This window comes from Brassica oleracea, chromosome C6, assembly GCF_000695525.1.
Source record: "Brassica oleracea var. oleracea cultivar TO1000 chromosome C6, BOL, whole genome shotgun sequence".
NCBI classification, from domain to species: domain Eukaryota; kingdom Viridiplantae; phylum Streptophyta; class Magnoliopsida; order Brassicales; family Brassicaceae; genus Brassica; species Brassica oleracea.
Genome location: NC_027753.1, coordinates 38,655,667 through 38,670,884, shown reverse-complemented (window position 1 = coordinate 38,670,884; position 15,218 = coordinate 38,655,667). Strand labels below are relative to the sequence as shown.

At 33.5% G+C, this 15,218-nt stretch overlaps 2 protein-coding genes across 4 annotated transcripts; both read right to left on the bottom strand.

Moving 5' to 3' along the window:
- Positions 1 to 821: 821 nt before the first annotated feature.
- LOC106296443 (tRNA modification GTPase MnmE) lies at positions 822 to 4,129 on the bottom strand. The gene is made up of 9 exons (XM_013732575.1): positions 3,548 to 4,129; positions 2,838 to 2,976; positions 2,635 to 2,756; positions 2,349 to 2,552; positions 2,218 to 2,277; positions 1,980 to 2,118; positions 1,462 to 1,580; positions 1,181 to 1,387; positions 822 to 1,089 (listed from the first exon to the last, which is right to left on the bottom strand). Exons 1-9 carry the CDS (start codon positions 4,040 to 4,042, stop codon positions 895 to 897), a joined length of 1,680 nt encoding a protein of 559 aa, XP_013588029.1. The 5' UTR covers positions 4,043 to 4,129; the 3' UTR covers positions 822 to 894.
- Positions 4,130 to 4,835: 706 nt separating this feature from the next.
- Positions 4,836 to 10,391, bottom strand: LOC106296330 (sulfate transporter 1.2). Of its 3 annotated transcripts, none has more exons than XM_013732438.1 (12): positions 10,105 to 10,391; positions 7,545 to 7,881; positions 7,403 to 7,451; positions 6,940 to 7,322; positions 6,795 to 6,860; positions 6,593 to 6,706; positions 6,390 to 6,506; positions 5,747 to 6,160; positions 5,475 to 5,665; positions 5,299 to 5,384; positions 5,108 to 5,184; positions 4,836 to 5,014 (listed from the first exon to the last, which is right to left on the bottom strand). In XM_013732438.1, the coding sequence occupies exons 2-12, from the start codon at positions 7,869 to 7,871 to the stop codon at positions 4,871 to 4,873; spliced, it is 1,968 nt and encodes a 655-aa protein (XP_013587892.1). In that variant the 5' UTR covers positions 7,872 to 7,881; positions 10,105 to 10,391; the 3' UTR covers positions 4,836 to 4,870. The 3 variants fall into 3 exon arrangements, with proteins under 3 accessions (XP_013587892.1, XP_013587890.1, XP_013587889.1); XM_013732436.1 differs by lacking the exon at positions 10,105 to 10,391 and adding an exon at positions 7,974 to 8,215; XM_013732435.1 differs by lacking the exon at positions 10,105 to 10,391 and adding an exon at positions 7,994 to 8,215.
- Positions 10,392 to 15,218: the final 4,827 nt, after the last annotated feature.

The window sequence follows — 15,218 nt, the reverse complement described above, 5'->3', positions numbered from 1 at the left end:
TGAAATTGAGAAGATTCGAATCGTAATCTCTTTACAAAACAAAAACCATTACAAGTTTATTTATGTGACAGTATACGGCATTGAAAATAAAATTAAAATAATAATATTTTGTTTCAATTAGTCTAAACAGCCCAGAAATATTTCATTTGAATGCAACACACAAATAACGTTAGCATTCATTTGATAGTACTTCGACATCAATTGCATAACTCGAAATAGAAAATCACGGATTTATTTTTAGATGTGATACCAAGCATATGAGTATGACTAATTAATTTTTAAAATTATGTGACATTCGTTGACAAAAAAAAAATTATGTGACATTCAAATTTATTAAATGATAATAGTAAATGAAAGTGAAGGGGAAGCTGAAGCTGACATGGAAGTTTGGTATGAATGTATGATTGAGAGGACAAGTGGATACAAGTGAGTCAAAAAAGTGAAGAGACGTTAATTTTTATTTATTTTTCTTTGGTTGCTGATTCGTTCAAACAACAAAAAGGGTTATTATTACACAGTAACCAAAACACAACTGGTCCCCCAATTCCAAATATCAATCCCCAGTAATTGAAAGTGGGCCATCTTCTCTTTCACTAGTGGGCTTCAACATCTGGCCCACACCTTTCATTATTTTTGTTTGGTTGGGTTGGTTACTTTTCATTATTCGCTTTCATTATTATTTTTTGACGTTATTTATCAATTAGCGTTGATGATCATTCACAAGCAACAAAATCAATCAGGTCATTTAGTTACTACATTAAATCCCACACGTATTTACTTCTTCCTCAATAATTGTAAGTCAATGATAGGAAATATTAAAAAAATCAAGAATAATAATTTATATATTAGTTTTTGCTTATATTGTTCCGTATGTTGAAGCAGCAATGAATTTTATTATTTACCAATACAAAACTTGGCAAAAATGGAGGATAAGACCTCTTCAGAGACATCTTGGCCACTGATCTGAGCAAGAGCCAAAGCAGCTTCTCTAAGCTCAATAGTCCACAAATCAATCGGAAGCTCATCTTTGATTGCTTCTCTCAGCCTCTCTAACGCCTCTTTCGTCCGCACCAGTTGCTCACATTGTCTCTGATACACAACACACACAAAAAGGGAGATAAATGCAACGTTCAAAAGTTAACTGCTAATGACAAAACTACATTTTAGAAATGAGAAAGACCTGATTCACTGTCCATTGATGCCCTCCACTAGGGACACGATCGAGACCAAGAATCTCCAGTATTGCTTCTTCAAGCTCTTCAATTCCTTGACCAGTAACAGCAGATGTAAATACAGATCTATGGAAAGCTTCTTCCTTCTTATCTTCTAGTTGTTCACAGGTATCAGGAGTAGCACTGTCGATTTTGTTCATCACCAGAATCATAGGCTGTTTCATTTTTAACCAATATCAGAACACAACAGCTGTCGTAAGAAAGAAGAAGTGAATAAACGTATAACTACCTTGTCAGATTGTATCTTATGTAGAAGCTCAGTGTCTTCTTCAGTCCAGCCTTCAACAGCATTCACCGCCATGATTATTACATCAGCAAGTTTAGCTGCTGTTTCTGATCTCTCAACTCCTGCAGTTATTCATCACTCACAAGATCTGAGCTTTGGCAATTAATCGTTAAATAATTATTTTAAAATATCCGAAAACAATTTTTTTGGTGTAAGCTGTTTTAAATCGGTTAAAATCGGTTTAATTCAATGGTGTATCTTGGTTAAATCAATTAACAATGTTAGTGTAAGTTCACAAATTTGTCTGATTTCATTTTATTTTTTTTGTATATCTAGATTCTATAATCAATCACGATAATTTTATTATTAAATCTAAAATATTTAAATATCTAATATAAATATATAAATTTATAATAAATAAACAGATAATAGTCCCCGAATAATCCGCCTAGTCTCTAGACTTATAGAAAGCATTTAACTACTACCTAGCAATTTTTTGAACATTGATTAGAACACCTTACCTATTTTTTCGACAATGTCCTTGGTTTCTCTGATACCAGCAGTGTCAAGAAGAGTGACAGGCACGCCACGGAGCGTAACACTAGCTTCCACTACGTCTCGTGTAGTTCCAGCAACTTCCGTAACAATGGCTCTCTCACTCTGCACGCTAATATTAAATCACCAGTTGAAATCTAATACGATTCTATCTGAACAAACTCTGTTAAAAAGATAATGAAAATGATCATTTATGTTCCATACTTTGCTCCAAGCATTCAAAAGACTCGATTTCCCTACGTTCGGTCGCCCAATAATAGCTACCTGTAAGACAAATGATATAACCAAAGCTTCAAGCATGAACAAGAAGAAGCTTGCGTGAGTGTCTTTTTTACCTGCAACCCGGTTTGAAGAAGCTTGTCATAGTTTGCTGTATCTAACGCGCTCTCTACATCTTCAGACATTTTGTTTATTTTGCTTATAACCAAGTCTGTATCCAATGGAGGCATCTCGTCATCGAAATCCAAACGAGCTTCTATTTCAGTGAGGAGCTCAATGCATTGCGCTCTTAGTGATTTGACCAAAGACGAAAACCCTCCCTAAAAGGAAGAAGAACAACACTTACAATGATCAAATAATATATTATTAGATCTCACAGGGAATGTAGAGATGTTATTATGCCTGAATCCCTTCCAAAGCGGCATCTGCAGCAGCAGAAGACTTGGCTGAGATAAGCTTTTCAACGTTTTCAGCTTGCGTCAGGTCTAAACGCCCATTTAGAAAAGCGCGAAGTGTAAACTCTCCTGGTAAAAAAACAAAGGACTCAGAATCTATAGCCAAAACATCTTATAATACAAGGATGGACACAGAAGATAGTTTCTGACCTGGTTCTGCTAATCTTGCTCCAGCGTCAACACACGCCCTCAAAACACGCCGCAGACAAACCTCGCTACCGTGACACTGGAGCTCAACTACATCTTCCCTTGTGTATGACCGAGGAGCCAACATAGGCACAGCTAAAACCTAATAAGCAAAGTCACACTCTCAATAATCAAACACTCAAAATACTAATCGGTTTAAATGGTTCTAAATCGGTTAAAATCAGTTTAGATCGATCTAAATTTGTCTAAATTAATACTTTTAGTACAAATTTGTCAAATTCATCAAAAATAATTTTATAATTAAACACAAAAACTGAATTATTTTATATAAATATATATTTTATAAACGGATAAGCTAGGCCTCGAATAACATCAAGAAAACGCAAGAAAACCACTTCGAATTGTTGATTCGGCGCCAGAGATGGGTTTAGAACCAATAGTTCATTATCTAATGGATTTTTCCGTTCTAATACTCTATCCGAGAATTATCAGTATTTATCAAATCTAAGGAACGCTATTGGATCAACAATGTCAAAATAATCTTTCTACTCCTTAGTCTTAGCCCCGCCTAGTTATTTCTTGAACATTGCTGCAATCCATCAATCTAACCACAACGTACCCACTAGTATTAAACATCATACAAAGTCTGAAGCTTTCTATTATTAGCGTCAACGGAATTGAAAAAAAAAGTTGACAACTTTTTCAAAGCCTACCTCGTCAACAACACTGCCCTTTGAATCAACAACAACTCCATACTCAACAAAATGACTCCTTGGCCTCCACGAATCTTCAGAACAATCACTCTCCTCTTCCTCCTTCCTCCTCCTCCTCTTGGCAGAACGAAACACTCGTCCAGCAACTTCCACCGCCTTATCCCCCGACAACCGCACGATCCCAACCGCGCCAGGTGGACCACCGACCGGCGTCACGATAGCCGCGATGGTACTCGAGCTCTGAAACTGGTTATCGAACGCGTTGTTGCTGCTCAGAGGACCTCTCATACGCTCGTCCCCCTTGAAAACAAAAGAGCCCTTCTCTGACGTGGCTCGGGGTTTGAGAAGAGGGGTTTTAGCTGAGGAGGAGGAGAATAAGAGAAAGGTTAGATTTTTAGAGGTGGGTTTGGTTATTCTGTTGGCTCGGGTTATGATCGGAGCGGCGTGGCGGAGGAGGTGAACTCCGGCGGAGCGGAAGGAGAGGAGAAGCTCCATTCACGGCGGAAAGACGCTTTCGGATTAACCACGGAGGCGGCTACGAATACAACACAACAGAGAGAAGCATCGAAACGCAGCGTTTTAGAATATACATAAAGAAATGGGTTATTGTGGGTTTATATAGTTTGGGCCTTTCTTCAATAAAGCCCGATAAAGCAGAGAGAAGAGAGAAGAGTTGTAAAACGCAGCGTATTGTTAGTGCATTGCGAATATGGCTTTTAAGCCTCTTAAATGAATCTGGCTTTGTTTCTGGTTCAGGTTCATAACGATGTTTTGATCGGAACAAATTATTCGCCAAACCTTGGCCAAATTGACTTATTAGATAAATAATGAAATTAAAATATGATTGCTTAGTGGTAAGGACATGGTATATAAATATAATTTTTTGTCCTCTCAACGTATGGATAGGATATGATCAGTTTCACTAATACTTATACTCGATGAGTTTTTAAATTTCAACTTGTCACATTATATTGAGTTTTCATTTGTTTAAATATTTTTATCCAGAAATACAGATCTCCAAGTTGGACTTCTTTTGATCATTGTTGTTAATTTGATTTAGAATTTTTAATTTGATATTAAGTTTTTAGATTTAAAATGGCAATTCGGTAAATAAAAACTTTATTACAAAAGTAGAACAACAAGCCACTAAGGTGGGACCTAGAGGTCAACTTTACACTTGACCTCTCTTGTGCCATAAACAAAAGGGGACCAAAGATGCAACAACTGAAAGCAAAACTCACTTTCTTTTAACACTACTGTACAACACTTATACAAAATCTTCTTTCTTCGTCATTATCTTCATCTTCTTCTTTCTTTTAAATCTCAGACCTCGTCTGAGAGTTTTGGACAGCAAGTTTCCACGGCATCAGCCACCGTCAGAAAGATATGGTCGTGTCCTAGCATGTCAGCAAAGTGCGACAAGTGTAGCTTCCCAATCACCAACGGTCCAGGGTTCGCAAGAACCAACTGTTATAAACATAAAACAACTTTGTAACTCTTCAAAAAGGTAATTAATCTTCTTCAACTAATCCTTAAATCTATTTGTTTGTATATGTTTACCTGAATATCTCTTTTCTGGAGAGATTTGTATAAGTCTTCTAGGGCGTGAATACCACTTGTGTCGATGTCCGTAACAGCTGAAAATATTATTTAAATGTTAATCTTTGTTTAGAAGTAATAACACGAAAACTATTGATTAGGAGTAAATTCTCAAAAAATAAAACTGTTGATTAGGAGTAAAGTTAACGTACGTGACATTTCAATGATCAGAAACTGGATCCTAGGTAGGCTTGCTGCCTTCACCTTCTCTTCTTCCTCTAGTAACCATCTTTGGATCCTGTAATATTTAAGGGTTCCCGAAATAAAGCTTCTTGTGAAATAAGTCAACTTATCTTGGCTAGGGTTAAAACGTTTGTTTAGGGTTTACCTTTCTCTGACGTAATTTGAGTTAGAGAAGTAAATCGCGGAGTCAACACGAATGGTAAGAACCCCTGGAACCATGGTGGCTTCAGGATACTGTTGGATGTTTCGGTATACTGAAGTTCTTGGAATGTTTCCAAGAACTGCGGTTCTAGGTCTTGTTACTTGCAAGAGAATCTTAGCAAACGATATAGAGACCTGTCCACAAAACACACAAACAAAATCAGAGAATGAAATCATGATGGCATAGATTTAGGGTCTATATAGCTTGAGACATACGGCAATGAGAAGTCCTATCTCAACGGAAACAAAGATGACGCCAAAGAAAGCTCCCATACAAGCGATGAAGTCTAGCTTATCGACCTTGAAGATCAAAATAGCTGCTTGGATATCAACCAGAGGAATCACTGCGTTGATGATAATAGCTGCTAGGATGGCGTTTGGTGTGTACTTGAAGAGAGGAGTGAGGAAGAGCAGTGTCAAGAGAACAACGATTGACATTATGATGTTGGAAACCGCAGTTTGACATCCAGCCATGAAGTTTACAGCTGATCTTGAGAACGATCCTGTCGCCACGTAGCAAGAAGACATGGATCCAACAACGTTCATAACACCTAGTGCTACCATCTCTTTGTTGCCGTCGATCTGGTAGTCTTTCATTGCAGCAAACGTTCTTCCAATCGCTACAGCTTCCTGTGAAAACATTGAAAAATATTCAGTGTTCTAAAAATCGGTATATGTCGCCTAGAATAATGATTTTACTAATTTTTTTATATAAAAAAATCCCTTTAGATGGCGTATAAACACTAATCTTTTATAAAATGTCTAATTACCGTCTAATAATTTCTTAAACATTAAAAATATTTGAGTCTGGACTTATAACTAATTGAGTTGAAGTCTTAGTTGTTGAATTGTAACTTACTGTTAGGGCGACCATTCCAGCGACTACACCGATGCGAATCCCCTTTGCCAAGTTATCTCCGGAGAAGTAAATTTGATCAAAAGAGGAAGGATTGATCCCTTTGTCAAGATGTTTCACCTTTATTCATCAAAAAGGGAAACATGTTAGCACAAAGGCAAAAAGCTTGTGACGCAAGTAAATACTTAGGTTGAGTGAGTTCTTACAATTTGGACTCCTTGTTTGTCGGCTCGGGTTATGTAGACAAAGAAGGTGGAAATGATAACTGATATCAACGGTGCAACCGCCGGAACCCAGAACAGTTTCTTGTTCTTTTTCCCCTGTTCCATAACCAAGCCAAGAGATATCAGATTCATATAAAAAAGAATAAACTATTTGATAATTCAATAAATATATATAATTTCTTACAATGAGTTTAGAAGTGAGAAGGAAGGTCAAGAAGGATGCACCAATGAGTATAGTCTGCCAATTCCACTGCATAACCAAATTGACATGAATTAGTGAAATATATTACACAATGGAGGAATCAAGAAAACAAAAGAAGAGTTCTTACGCCGTGATGTGCTGCGTTGAAGACAGAATCTAAAACATGAATGATATCGGTTTTCTTGGTGAATTTTTTGATCCCTAGGAACCCTTTGAGCTGTTGAAGAGCAATTGTGATGGCTGCACCACCCATGAATCCAACCACAGCCGCGTGGGAAAGGAAATCAATCAAGAACCCTAACCTAAAGAATCCAAGGGCTGCTTCAGTGACACCGGCGAAAAACGTGGCGGTGAAGGCAAGTCGGAGGTACTCATCAGGGTTTGTGACTGGATCGACCTCAGCTCGAAGGAGAGTACCTAGCAGCAGAGAAACCACAGCGACGGGTCCGATTGCTATATCCCTAGAACTCCCCATACATGCATACACCAATGGAGGTACAAAACTCGAATCTGTAAAATCATTTTAACCATATAGGTTTATGAATTGTCCCATGTGTTATTACACAAAGTTCAGTAAAAGTCAAACTTACATAAACCGTATTTAGGGTCCAGATTAGCGAGCTTAGCATATCCAATATCCTGGAATCATCATAGAATATATATACTTCAGAAACAAAGCACTAATAGGTAACTTGTGACGCAAGTAAACTAGTATGATTAGGTTTTTCTCACCTGAGGAATACAGAGACTGGCAATAGTTAAACCGGCAATGAGATCACCACGAAACTTCTTGAGATTGTAGCTACGCCCCCAATCGAAAACCGGGAAGACAGACTGGAGACCGAGCATGAACTGCTTGGACTTAGGCTGGTCCTTAAAATGTCTGAGAGGATCATCATGGAAGAAAGTTTCTTTGAACGTGTACATGAAGTCATGGAACATGTTCTGCTTCGGTGGGACCCCAACTTTATGCCTGTGAGGCGACGATTTGATCGGGAGATCTCCACCGTCCGTTGCTGAACTTACATCACCGTCCACAGGATGAGCTCTCGAGGCCATAGTTATGTATCTGCAAAACAGGACAAGAGACTTGTTAGGTTGAATACAGTTTGACAATGTTTGAGGTTTGGTTTAAAAACAATTTGAGGAATATAATCGAACCAGGGGATAGAATAGATAACTGGATATGGTTTGTAGGTGACTTAAAAGTGTGATTTTGTAGCAACATTGATGAAGCTTATTTATAAAGAAAATTTTAGGAGATTGATTTTAATTAATTATGAGAAGAGAGTGTCATAAATAAATTGATGAATCTGGATAGGTAAGAGACCAAGTGCATGATCAAAGATGAAAAGTCTAAATAGATTTCAGATTGATTATTTGTGTCTGTCGACATTTAAGTTAAAACAAACCAAGTCAATGGGTTGTATGGCATATTTTATGCGCATAGCTGCATACAATCTCAAATCAATAATTTCGTTTACTTTTTGCTATAAGGAGAGATCATTGACCAGAACAGCCACTGCCACGTGGCCAAAAGGCAGATGATTTGAAATTGAAATAAATGTAATATACGGTAAATGTCAGTACTTATAGTGACGAGAAATTAACGTTATTTATCTTCTTATCAGTTTCCTAGAATTTAATTTAATTTTAGCTTTGAGTAGACGATAAAGATGTATCGCATTATTCGAAAAAACTTTTTTCGGATATTCGAAAATAATATAATTAATTAACATTTGACATCCGGATTTTCTTATCGGTTGCTTGAACAGAAATTTTAGAAACAAAGACCTAAAAACCCCAGAATACAAACCTAACCGAACAAAAAGTTCAGAAAGAAGACCTAAACAAATACGAACCAAACCTAACTCACACATATGTATACTCTATTTTTAGTGGTTCACAGCTTCTAATATGGACTCAACATCTTGTCCAAACTCAAAAACATGTAGCTGTTATGTCAATTTCGAATAAATTTGTTTATTAGCAATATAAGGAAAGCATACATGTATATAAAATAATACTAACTACTAAATTAATTCAAACAGTTTCTAGACAAAAGTCTTTTGTGCAAGGTGATGTGGAGCGGCCGGATTATTTTAAATACTTTGGCTGCTATTATACATACTTACATAGGCCTTGGACGGATCCGGATATCTGGGAAATTCGGGGTATCCGGATTCGGATCCGTGAACTTAATATCTGGATCCGGATTCGTAGTTTTCGGATATCCGGATTTCGGATATCCGTCCCGATATTCTATTACCTGCGGATATCCGGATCCGGATCCGTAAAAATAATTAAAAATAATATTTTTTTAAAAAAATACTAATTTTTTAATATAATATATAAATCAAATATTTATAAATATATTTATATATGTCTATAATATTGCAAAAACTAAAATATAATATTATAAGATTAATTCATGTATATCCGGACCTAAAAATTAAGATATCCGGATTTGGATTCGGTTTGGACGGATCTAAGATTTTACTATCCGGATTCGGATCCGGACACTCCGGATATCCTATTTTCGGAGCGGATCCGAAGCGTATCTCGGATCGAATCCGGATCTCGGATAATAAGTTCCAGGCCTATACACTTTCAATCAAACATATTTTAAAGTGGCGTTTTCAGTTTATATGCAAGAAGTAAAACGTTAAGCTATAACTATTATGTTGCTAGTTGGAGCCAAACTCCGAAAAGGAAGACCACATGTTATGACTTTGTGATCAATAGAACAATGCTGTATGCATGATTGAAATTCGAGATAATTGATATATTATCAGTGAAACGCTGTAATGGGTGCTATGCATGACTGTACGCAATTAATTACTCCCTCCGTTTCTAAAAGATATATGTTCGGAAAAAAAATTATTTCAAAAAGATACATCTTTTACTTTTTCAATGTATGATTTTATAAAAAATTGTAAGTTTCAAAAATATTAATAGTGTTTATTGAATTTCTATTGGTTAAAAGTTATGAAAAATTGTTATTCACAAAAAACAATGCATATTTAATAAATTTTTTTAATATATGTGAAAAATCTAGAATATGCATTTTGGGAGTATAATATTGGGTGATTATTCTGGTACCAGACAATAACACTATTGAAAAAGGAACTGATCAAAACTAGAGTACATATGATTTAACATATACGCACGTGTATACTATAAATGAGTTTATTATAATAATATAAATATAAAAATGATGAAACAATAAGTGGGTAAAGTAACAAGAAGATGCATAACCATTGATAGTTGGAAGGTGAAAACCACCACTTACCTGGAAAAGAAGAAAGAAGAAATTCGATCTCGTTTTTGCAGCCTTTTCCTCGAAAGATCTTTCACGTGGTTTATTATTACTTTCTTTGTACAAAAAGTTTTTTTTAACGAAAAAGAAAGAAATATATTTAAGAAGTAGAAGAAAGTTCACGAGAGACACAGTTACAACCTCCCCTTTTTCAGATTTAGAACGCCCACTTAAAAAAATAAGAAAAAAAGAACACCCAGATCGTTCACTATTCCTTTTCTATGTTAAAAACATTAAAATTAGCAAACCCGAATCATGTCCAGGTTCGCCGAATTTCTCTGAAAATATCAATTAATAAACAGAGTAAATTTTCCTGAGAAAATAATATTTTTTGAAAACTGGGGAAAATTCCTCAGAAAAATACAAACAATTCGCAGAAGAAGAGAAACGTTTAGTTAATAAATTCTGCTTTTATATTTTTAACTGAAAAAAACATCGATTATAAGAGATAAAAGTCGTGATTATGGTATTATGTGTTTTCAAGGGAGAATAAAAAAGTTTAATGATAATGACAGAAGTCACGGGAAACATCGAAGCGGGTAGATCGAACTTGTTTTTACGAAAATGGCACTTGCTCCTAAACTAGAAAAGCGAAAAGGTCAAAATAAAGGAGCGGTTTCTTTGCGCATTGAGTTGACTTTTTAGAAATACAGTGGGCCCCAGCGGTAGCAAGCTTGAATGTAGACAGTTATGTGGCCAGGTTCTTACTCGGTGCAGTTAGCCATTGACTGCGTCTTCTCACGCTCGCTAGTGCTTTGCTGGCTATGAGCTATCGGCTCTCCATGTGGTTCATGGCTACCCACACACTATAATACTAATTTTAGTTAGTACTGATTTATTTAGTTTAAATTTCTTTTCTCGTGTGCAAAATATAATAATATGAATGTTTTTTTCCTGTGGAAAGTTTGTATTCTTAATCTTTTTCGATTTATATTCGTTACCAATCTACCATATTCACGCACAATTGAGGTAGGTAACATGTTCGCTGCTCTATTACAAGTTCTTAAGCTTTAACTTTTTTTTTGTTCCCTGAAGATAGTTGGAACCGAGTTTTCTATTGAAACCTAACACATAGCCCATCTTCGTATGGTTAAACAGTAATAATTTAATTTTTGGTAAAAATCAATATTAGAAACTATAGGTTTATGTCTTGGCGCAAACATTTTTACCACTAAATTATTATTGTTCGGCTTAAAAAGTCTACAAGGTGTAAGAACATCTCCAAAAAGACTATCTATTCTAGAATTTGCAAAACTCTATATTTGAAATTTCTAGATGTTTTTCTCCAAAAATGAAATTTTAAATTTAACTTCAAAATTATTTGTAATTTATACTATAGTCCTTATATTTGTCATACTTAATATAAATCTATAAGACTTTTATAAATAACTAGTACATATATAAAAATATTATAGTAATATTAATTAATAAAATATTACACTAAAATATAAAATTACAAATAAAATACATAATTAAATATTAAACTACAAGCACAATACCACATTATTCCATAAAATTATTTTCGTAATGCTCCATCTCGGTTACACAAAAAAGTTTTAGAGAATATTTTTGAGGAAGAAAATTTACTAGACTATTAGTGTTGTTGTAATTTAAATTTGTGTAATAATTATGTCTTCGTGTATCTTTTTTTTTAAAAATTATTAAGTTTCTTTTGTAATATTCTTGTTGTCTAGTTATAATTTTAAATATTAGAAATCTTATTTAAAAAATTTATTTAATTTTATATGTAAAATTTGAATTTATTAAAATAAATTTGAAATATTTATGATATACAAAAGTTTTAAAGAATAAAACGATAAATGCAAAAATACTTGAGAATCATAAATATGATGTGTACTCAATTATAAGGACCAAAATTCTAAATTTGAAGTTTTGAAAATTTTTTTTGGAGAGCAAAAAACTCTATATTCGAAGTTATAGAATTTCATTTGGAAATGCTCTAAGAATTATATTATTTTAGTGATATATGATCTGTAAAATATAATTGGTGATTTGCCGACCAGGAAAAATAAATTGGTATTTTGTTGCCGTCTTATATTATAAGAAACTGAACGTTTCAAAGGACTCAAGAGTCATATATATATATGATCGACTGGTACAATTTTTTTTCTTCGTGATAAACTACAGATAAACTAGGGCAATATTAAAATTTTCAGGTGCCGCCCACAAGATGGTAACATATGTATAACTCAGCTGTCGAGAGTCCAAACAAATGTTTCTTATGTACACGACTTTAATCATATTTATGTGTAATCCATAAATATACTATTATGCATGAGTAATGTATGTCGCTTGGTTGGTTATAACACTTATCTTTAAAATAAACAAGTTGGATGGTTTTATACGGTTGGTTTAACGATTAAAACAAATACGTCTGTAAGATGATACTGACAAAAATGAATTTCTGATTAAAAGCATTTAATAGCGTTATAAAATGGTCATAAAACGGAGAACGCACCAGCTTAAATCGTTTAAAAGTATTTTTCAGAAAGGCTTTCATTTCACAAGTAATATAAGTACTATGTTTATAAACGATTGCATCTAAACCAATCAAACCCTTAAACCATACGATGTTCTTGCAAAAGCGAAACCACATGTTATTTCAAATATATGATATTTTGTTAAAAGTATATTAAAAATTTATGTGTTTTTAGAAATAACAAATTTGTAAAAATATAATGTTAAAGTAAAAATATATGTTCCTTTTAGAATATATTAGTATTAAAGTAATTTAAACAATAAAATTTGTAAGATCTAATTAGTTAAACAATTTTAAATAAAACTAGAATAACATCAAAATGTTAAAAGTTATATTTTGTAATATTATACATTCTTTGATATTCTAATTAATATTTTATACCCATCAGTAATATTTTACAAATAAAGTTCTGGCACAGTTCGTGCCTTCGTGGTCTCCGATAGCGTAGGACGCGGCCATATGTACCTGCTTTGCATTTTAGATAAAGGTGTCATAATGGGTTATTGGTTCGGTTCGGTAACAATTCTTAATAGTTTTGTGTAATCTGTCCAAGAAAAAAGTCAAAGCTTATAGACTAGTAAAGTAGTTATTAGTTTTTTTGTTCATATCGTATAAATTATTATGTTGAATCTTAATTGTTACAGGTTGACTTATGGTTTTTAGCTATTATCCATCACTTTTAATTTCATCAATTTATTATATTTCAAACTTATGGCACACATCATCTATTAACACTTGAAATTAATTGAACTACTGTAAATTACATATTTTAATAGTTTTAATCAATCCATAAAAAAATTGAAAACTCATATAGATAACAAAGTTCTAAAACAAAAACACAAATGGGGAATGTTATGCCAAATGCTAACGATTCAGCAAATCACCAAAAAATCCAGCAAATTTTGTCATTTTGGTTGTAAACAAGCTTTTTCTTTTTGCTAAGTTGACCAAGCATATTACGTTATGAAAAATCCGGTTCAGCTGTTGTTGCTCCTGCTCAGTAGTTATTAGCAACTAGCAAGTTTTTTGGGACGTTAGTATCGTTCTAACCGCGTTACATTCATCTCCTTCTTGGTGCCGATAGACCTTTTTTCCGATTTTTGTAACTTTATTTGAAACCACTGTAAGAGATTATAAATTGTCTTTTCCATCGTGTTAGTAACATCATTAATACAGATAAACGTCACTCACCTACTGGGTGGTCAGGCTTTGCTTCTGTTGGAGCCCATTCTATGGATATCACCGACTTCGTTCTCTACCACTACAAGATTTATATAATATTAAAAATTTTGGATAAATTTCCTTTTTATGAATCACACGATGCATCCGTTGTAAAAAAAAAACTAGCGCCATCGTTTAAACATAAAACTATATTTATCGCGAGTTACTTTATTGATCAGCTAATTTTCACATAACAAGAGTTGGGCATTGTTGAGATTCTTCGTTGGACCAGGGAACCCCACGTACGAGTCTATGAATATGACCTTATAATAGCTAGCGTGGGGGATTCCTGTGGAAGAAAAGAGTGGAAAAGTGAGAATATGAGTGGCTCATAGTGGAAACATAGAGAAACATATAAGAGCCATGCTTCGATCATGATCGTCTGGTGAATATATTCCATTGTTGTTTTTATTACAGTAACCAAAAATTCGAAACATATTCTATTGGATTTGATTATAGTAACGAAAAATTCCAAAATAAAAGAGAATGTGGACTGAACATACCCAAAGACTACTCTCCTCCGTTGAGTTCCATATTCTTGCATTTCATTTGCATTTTCTTGTTAAGGAAAAGAGACCCGAAAATAATTATATCAAAATTTCATTTGCATTTTCTTGTTCATTTTCTTTTTTTTTTCCCTCAAAATCAACTATGGTATAGTGCCTTCTTTCTCCATCAGAACATTTTTGTTTTATTTGGCAACTCGTACATCTCCACTTAAAATATTCGTTTTGGATCAGAATTCGTATGTTAACTATCACGAGTATTTTACCAAAAAAAAAACTATCATGAGTATACATGTTAAATGTAGATGTCAATTAATAATTTGGATGTTAATTTCGGAAATATTGTTATAAAGTATATACTAATAACTTGTCTTCCACAAGTATATTCTGCTAATTAATTTCAATATATATGCAATTATCTGACCCTCTAACGTTTTGGTATGTTATAATAGAATGACTAGGTTAAGACCCGCGCCTTACGCGAAATCAACATTATATATATAAATTATTTTATGTATTAAATATTTTTACATATTATGAAATAATAAATATATATTAAATAATTAAAAGTCAGTAACTATTAAATATATAATTAAATTGGTGCGAACATATAAATCAATTTTATTAATCAATTTTTTTTAAAAATATTTGATATGATATGTTATTAAATTTAAATGATACTAAAATAGATAATATATTTTAGTATATTTTTAATATTAATGTCTATTAAATGATGATTTCTACTTATATAGTTTTTTGATCATTTGTATCTTTTACAGAAAAAAATTTAAATTATTGATAACAAAATTTTCATTGTGGTATTAATAGTTTTAGTAATTTATAATTTTTAAAAAAAATAA

Bases quoted from the DNA above. Each gene is read 5' to 3' on its own strand.
- LOC106296443 (XM_013732575.1), bottom strand. From the start codon at position 4,042: ATGGAGCTTCTCCTCTCCTTCCGCTCCGCCGGAGTTCACCTCCTCCGC. The intron at 2,553-2,634 runs GCATAATAACAT...TCTTCCTTTTAG, and splicing joins CCGCTTTGGAAGGGATTCAG to GGAGGGTTTTCGTCTTTGGT. The intron at 1,090-1,180 runs GTCTTTCTCATT...GTTGTGTATCAG, and splicing joins ATCAATGGACAGTGAATCAG to AGACAATGTGAGCAACTGGT.
- LOC106296330 (XM_013732435.1), bottom strand. From the start codon at position 8,040: ATGTTGCTACAAAATCACACTTTTAAGTCACCTACAAACCATATCCA. The intron at 6,161-6,389 runs GTAAGTTACAAT...ATGTTTTCACAG, and splicing joins CTGGAATGGTCGCCCTAACA to GAAGCTGTAGCGATTGGAAG. The intron at 5,385-5,474 runs GTAAACCCTAAA...TAAATATTACAG, and splicing joins TCAAATTACGTCAGAGAAAG to GATCCAAAGATGGTTACTAG.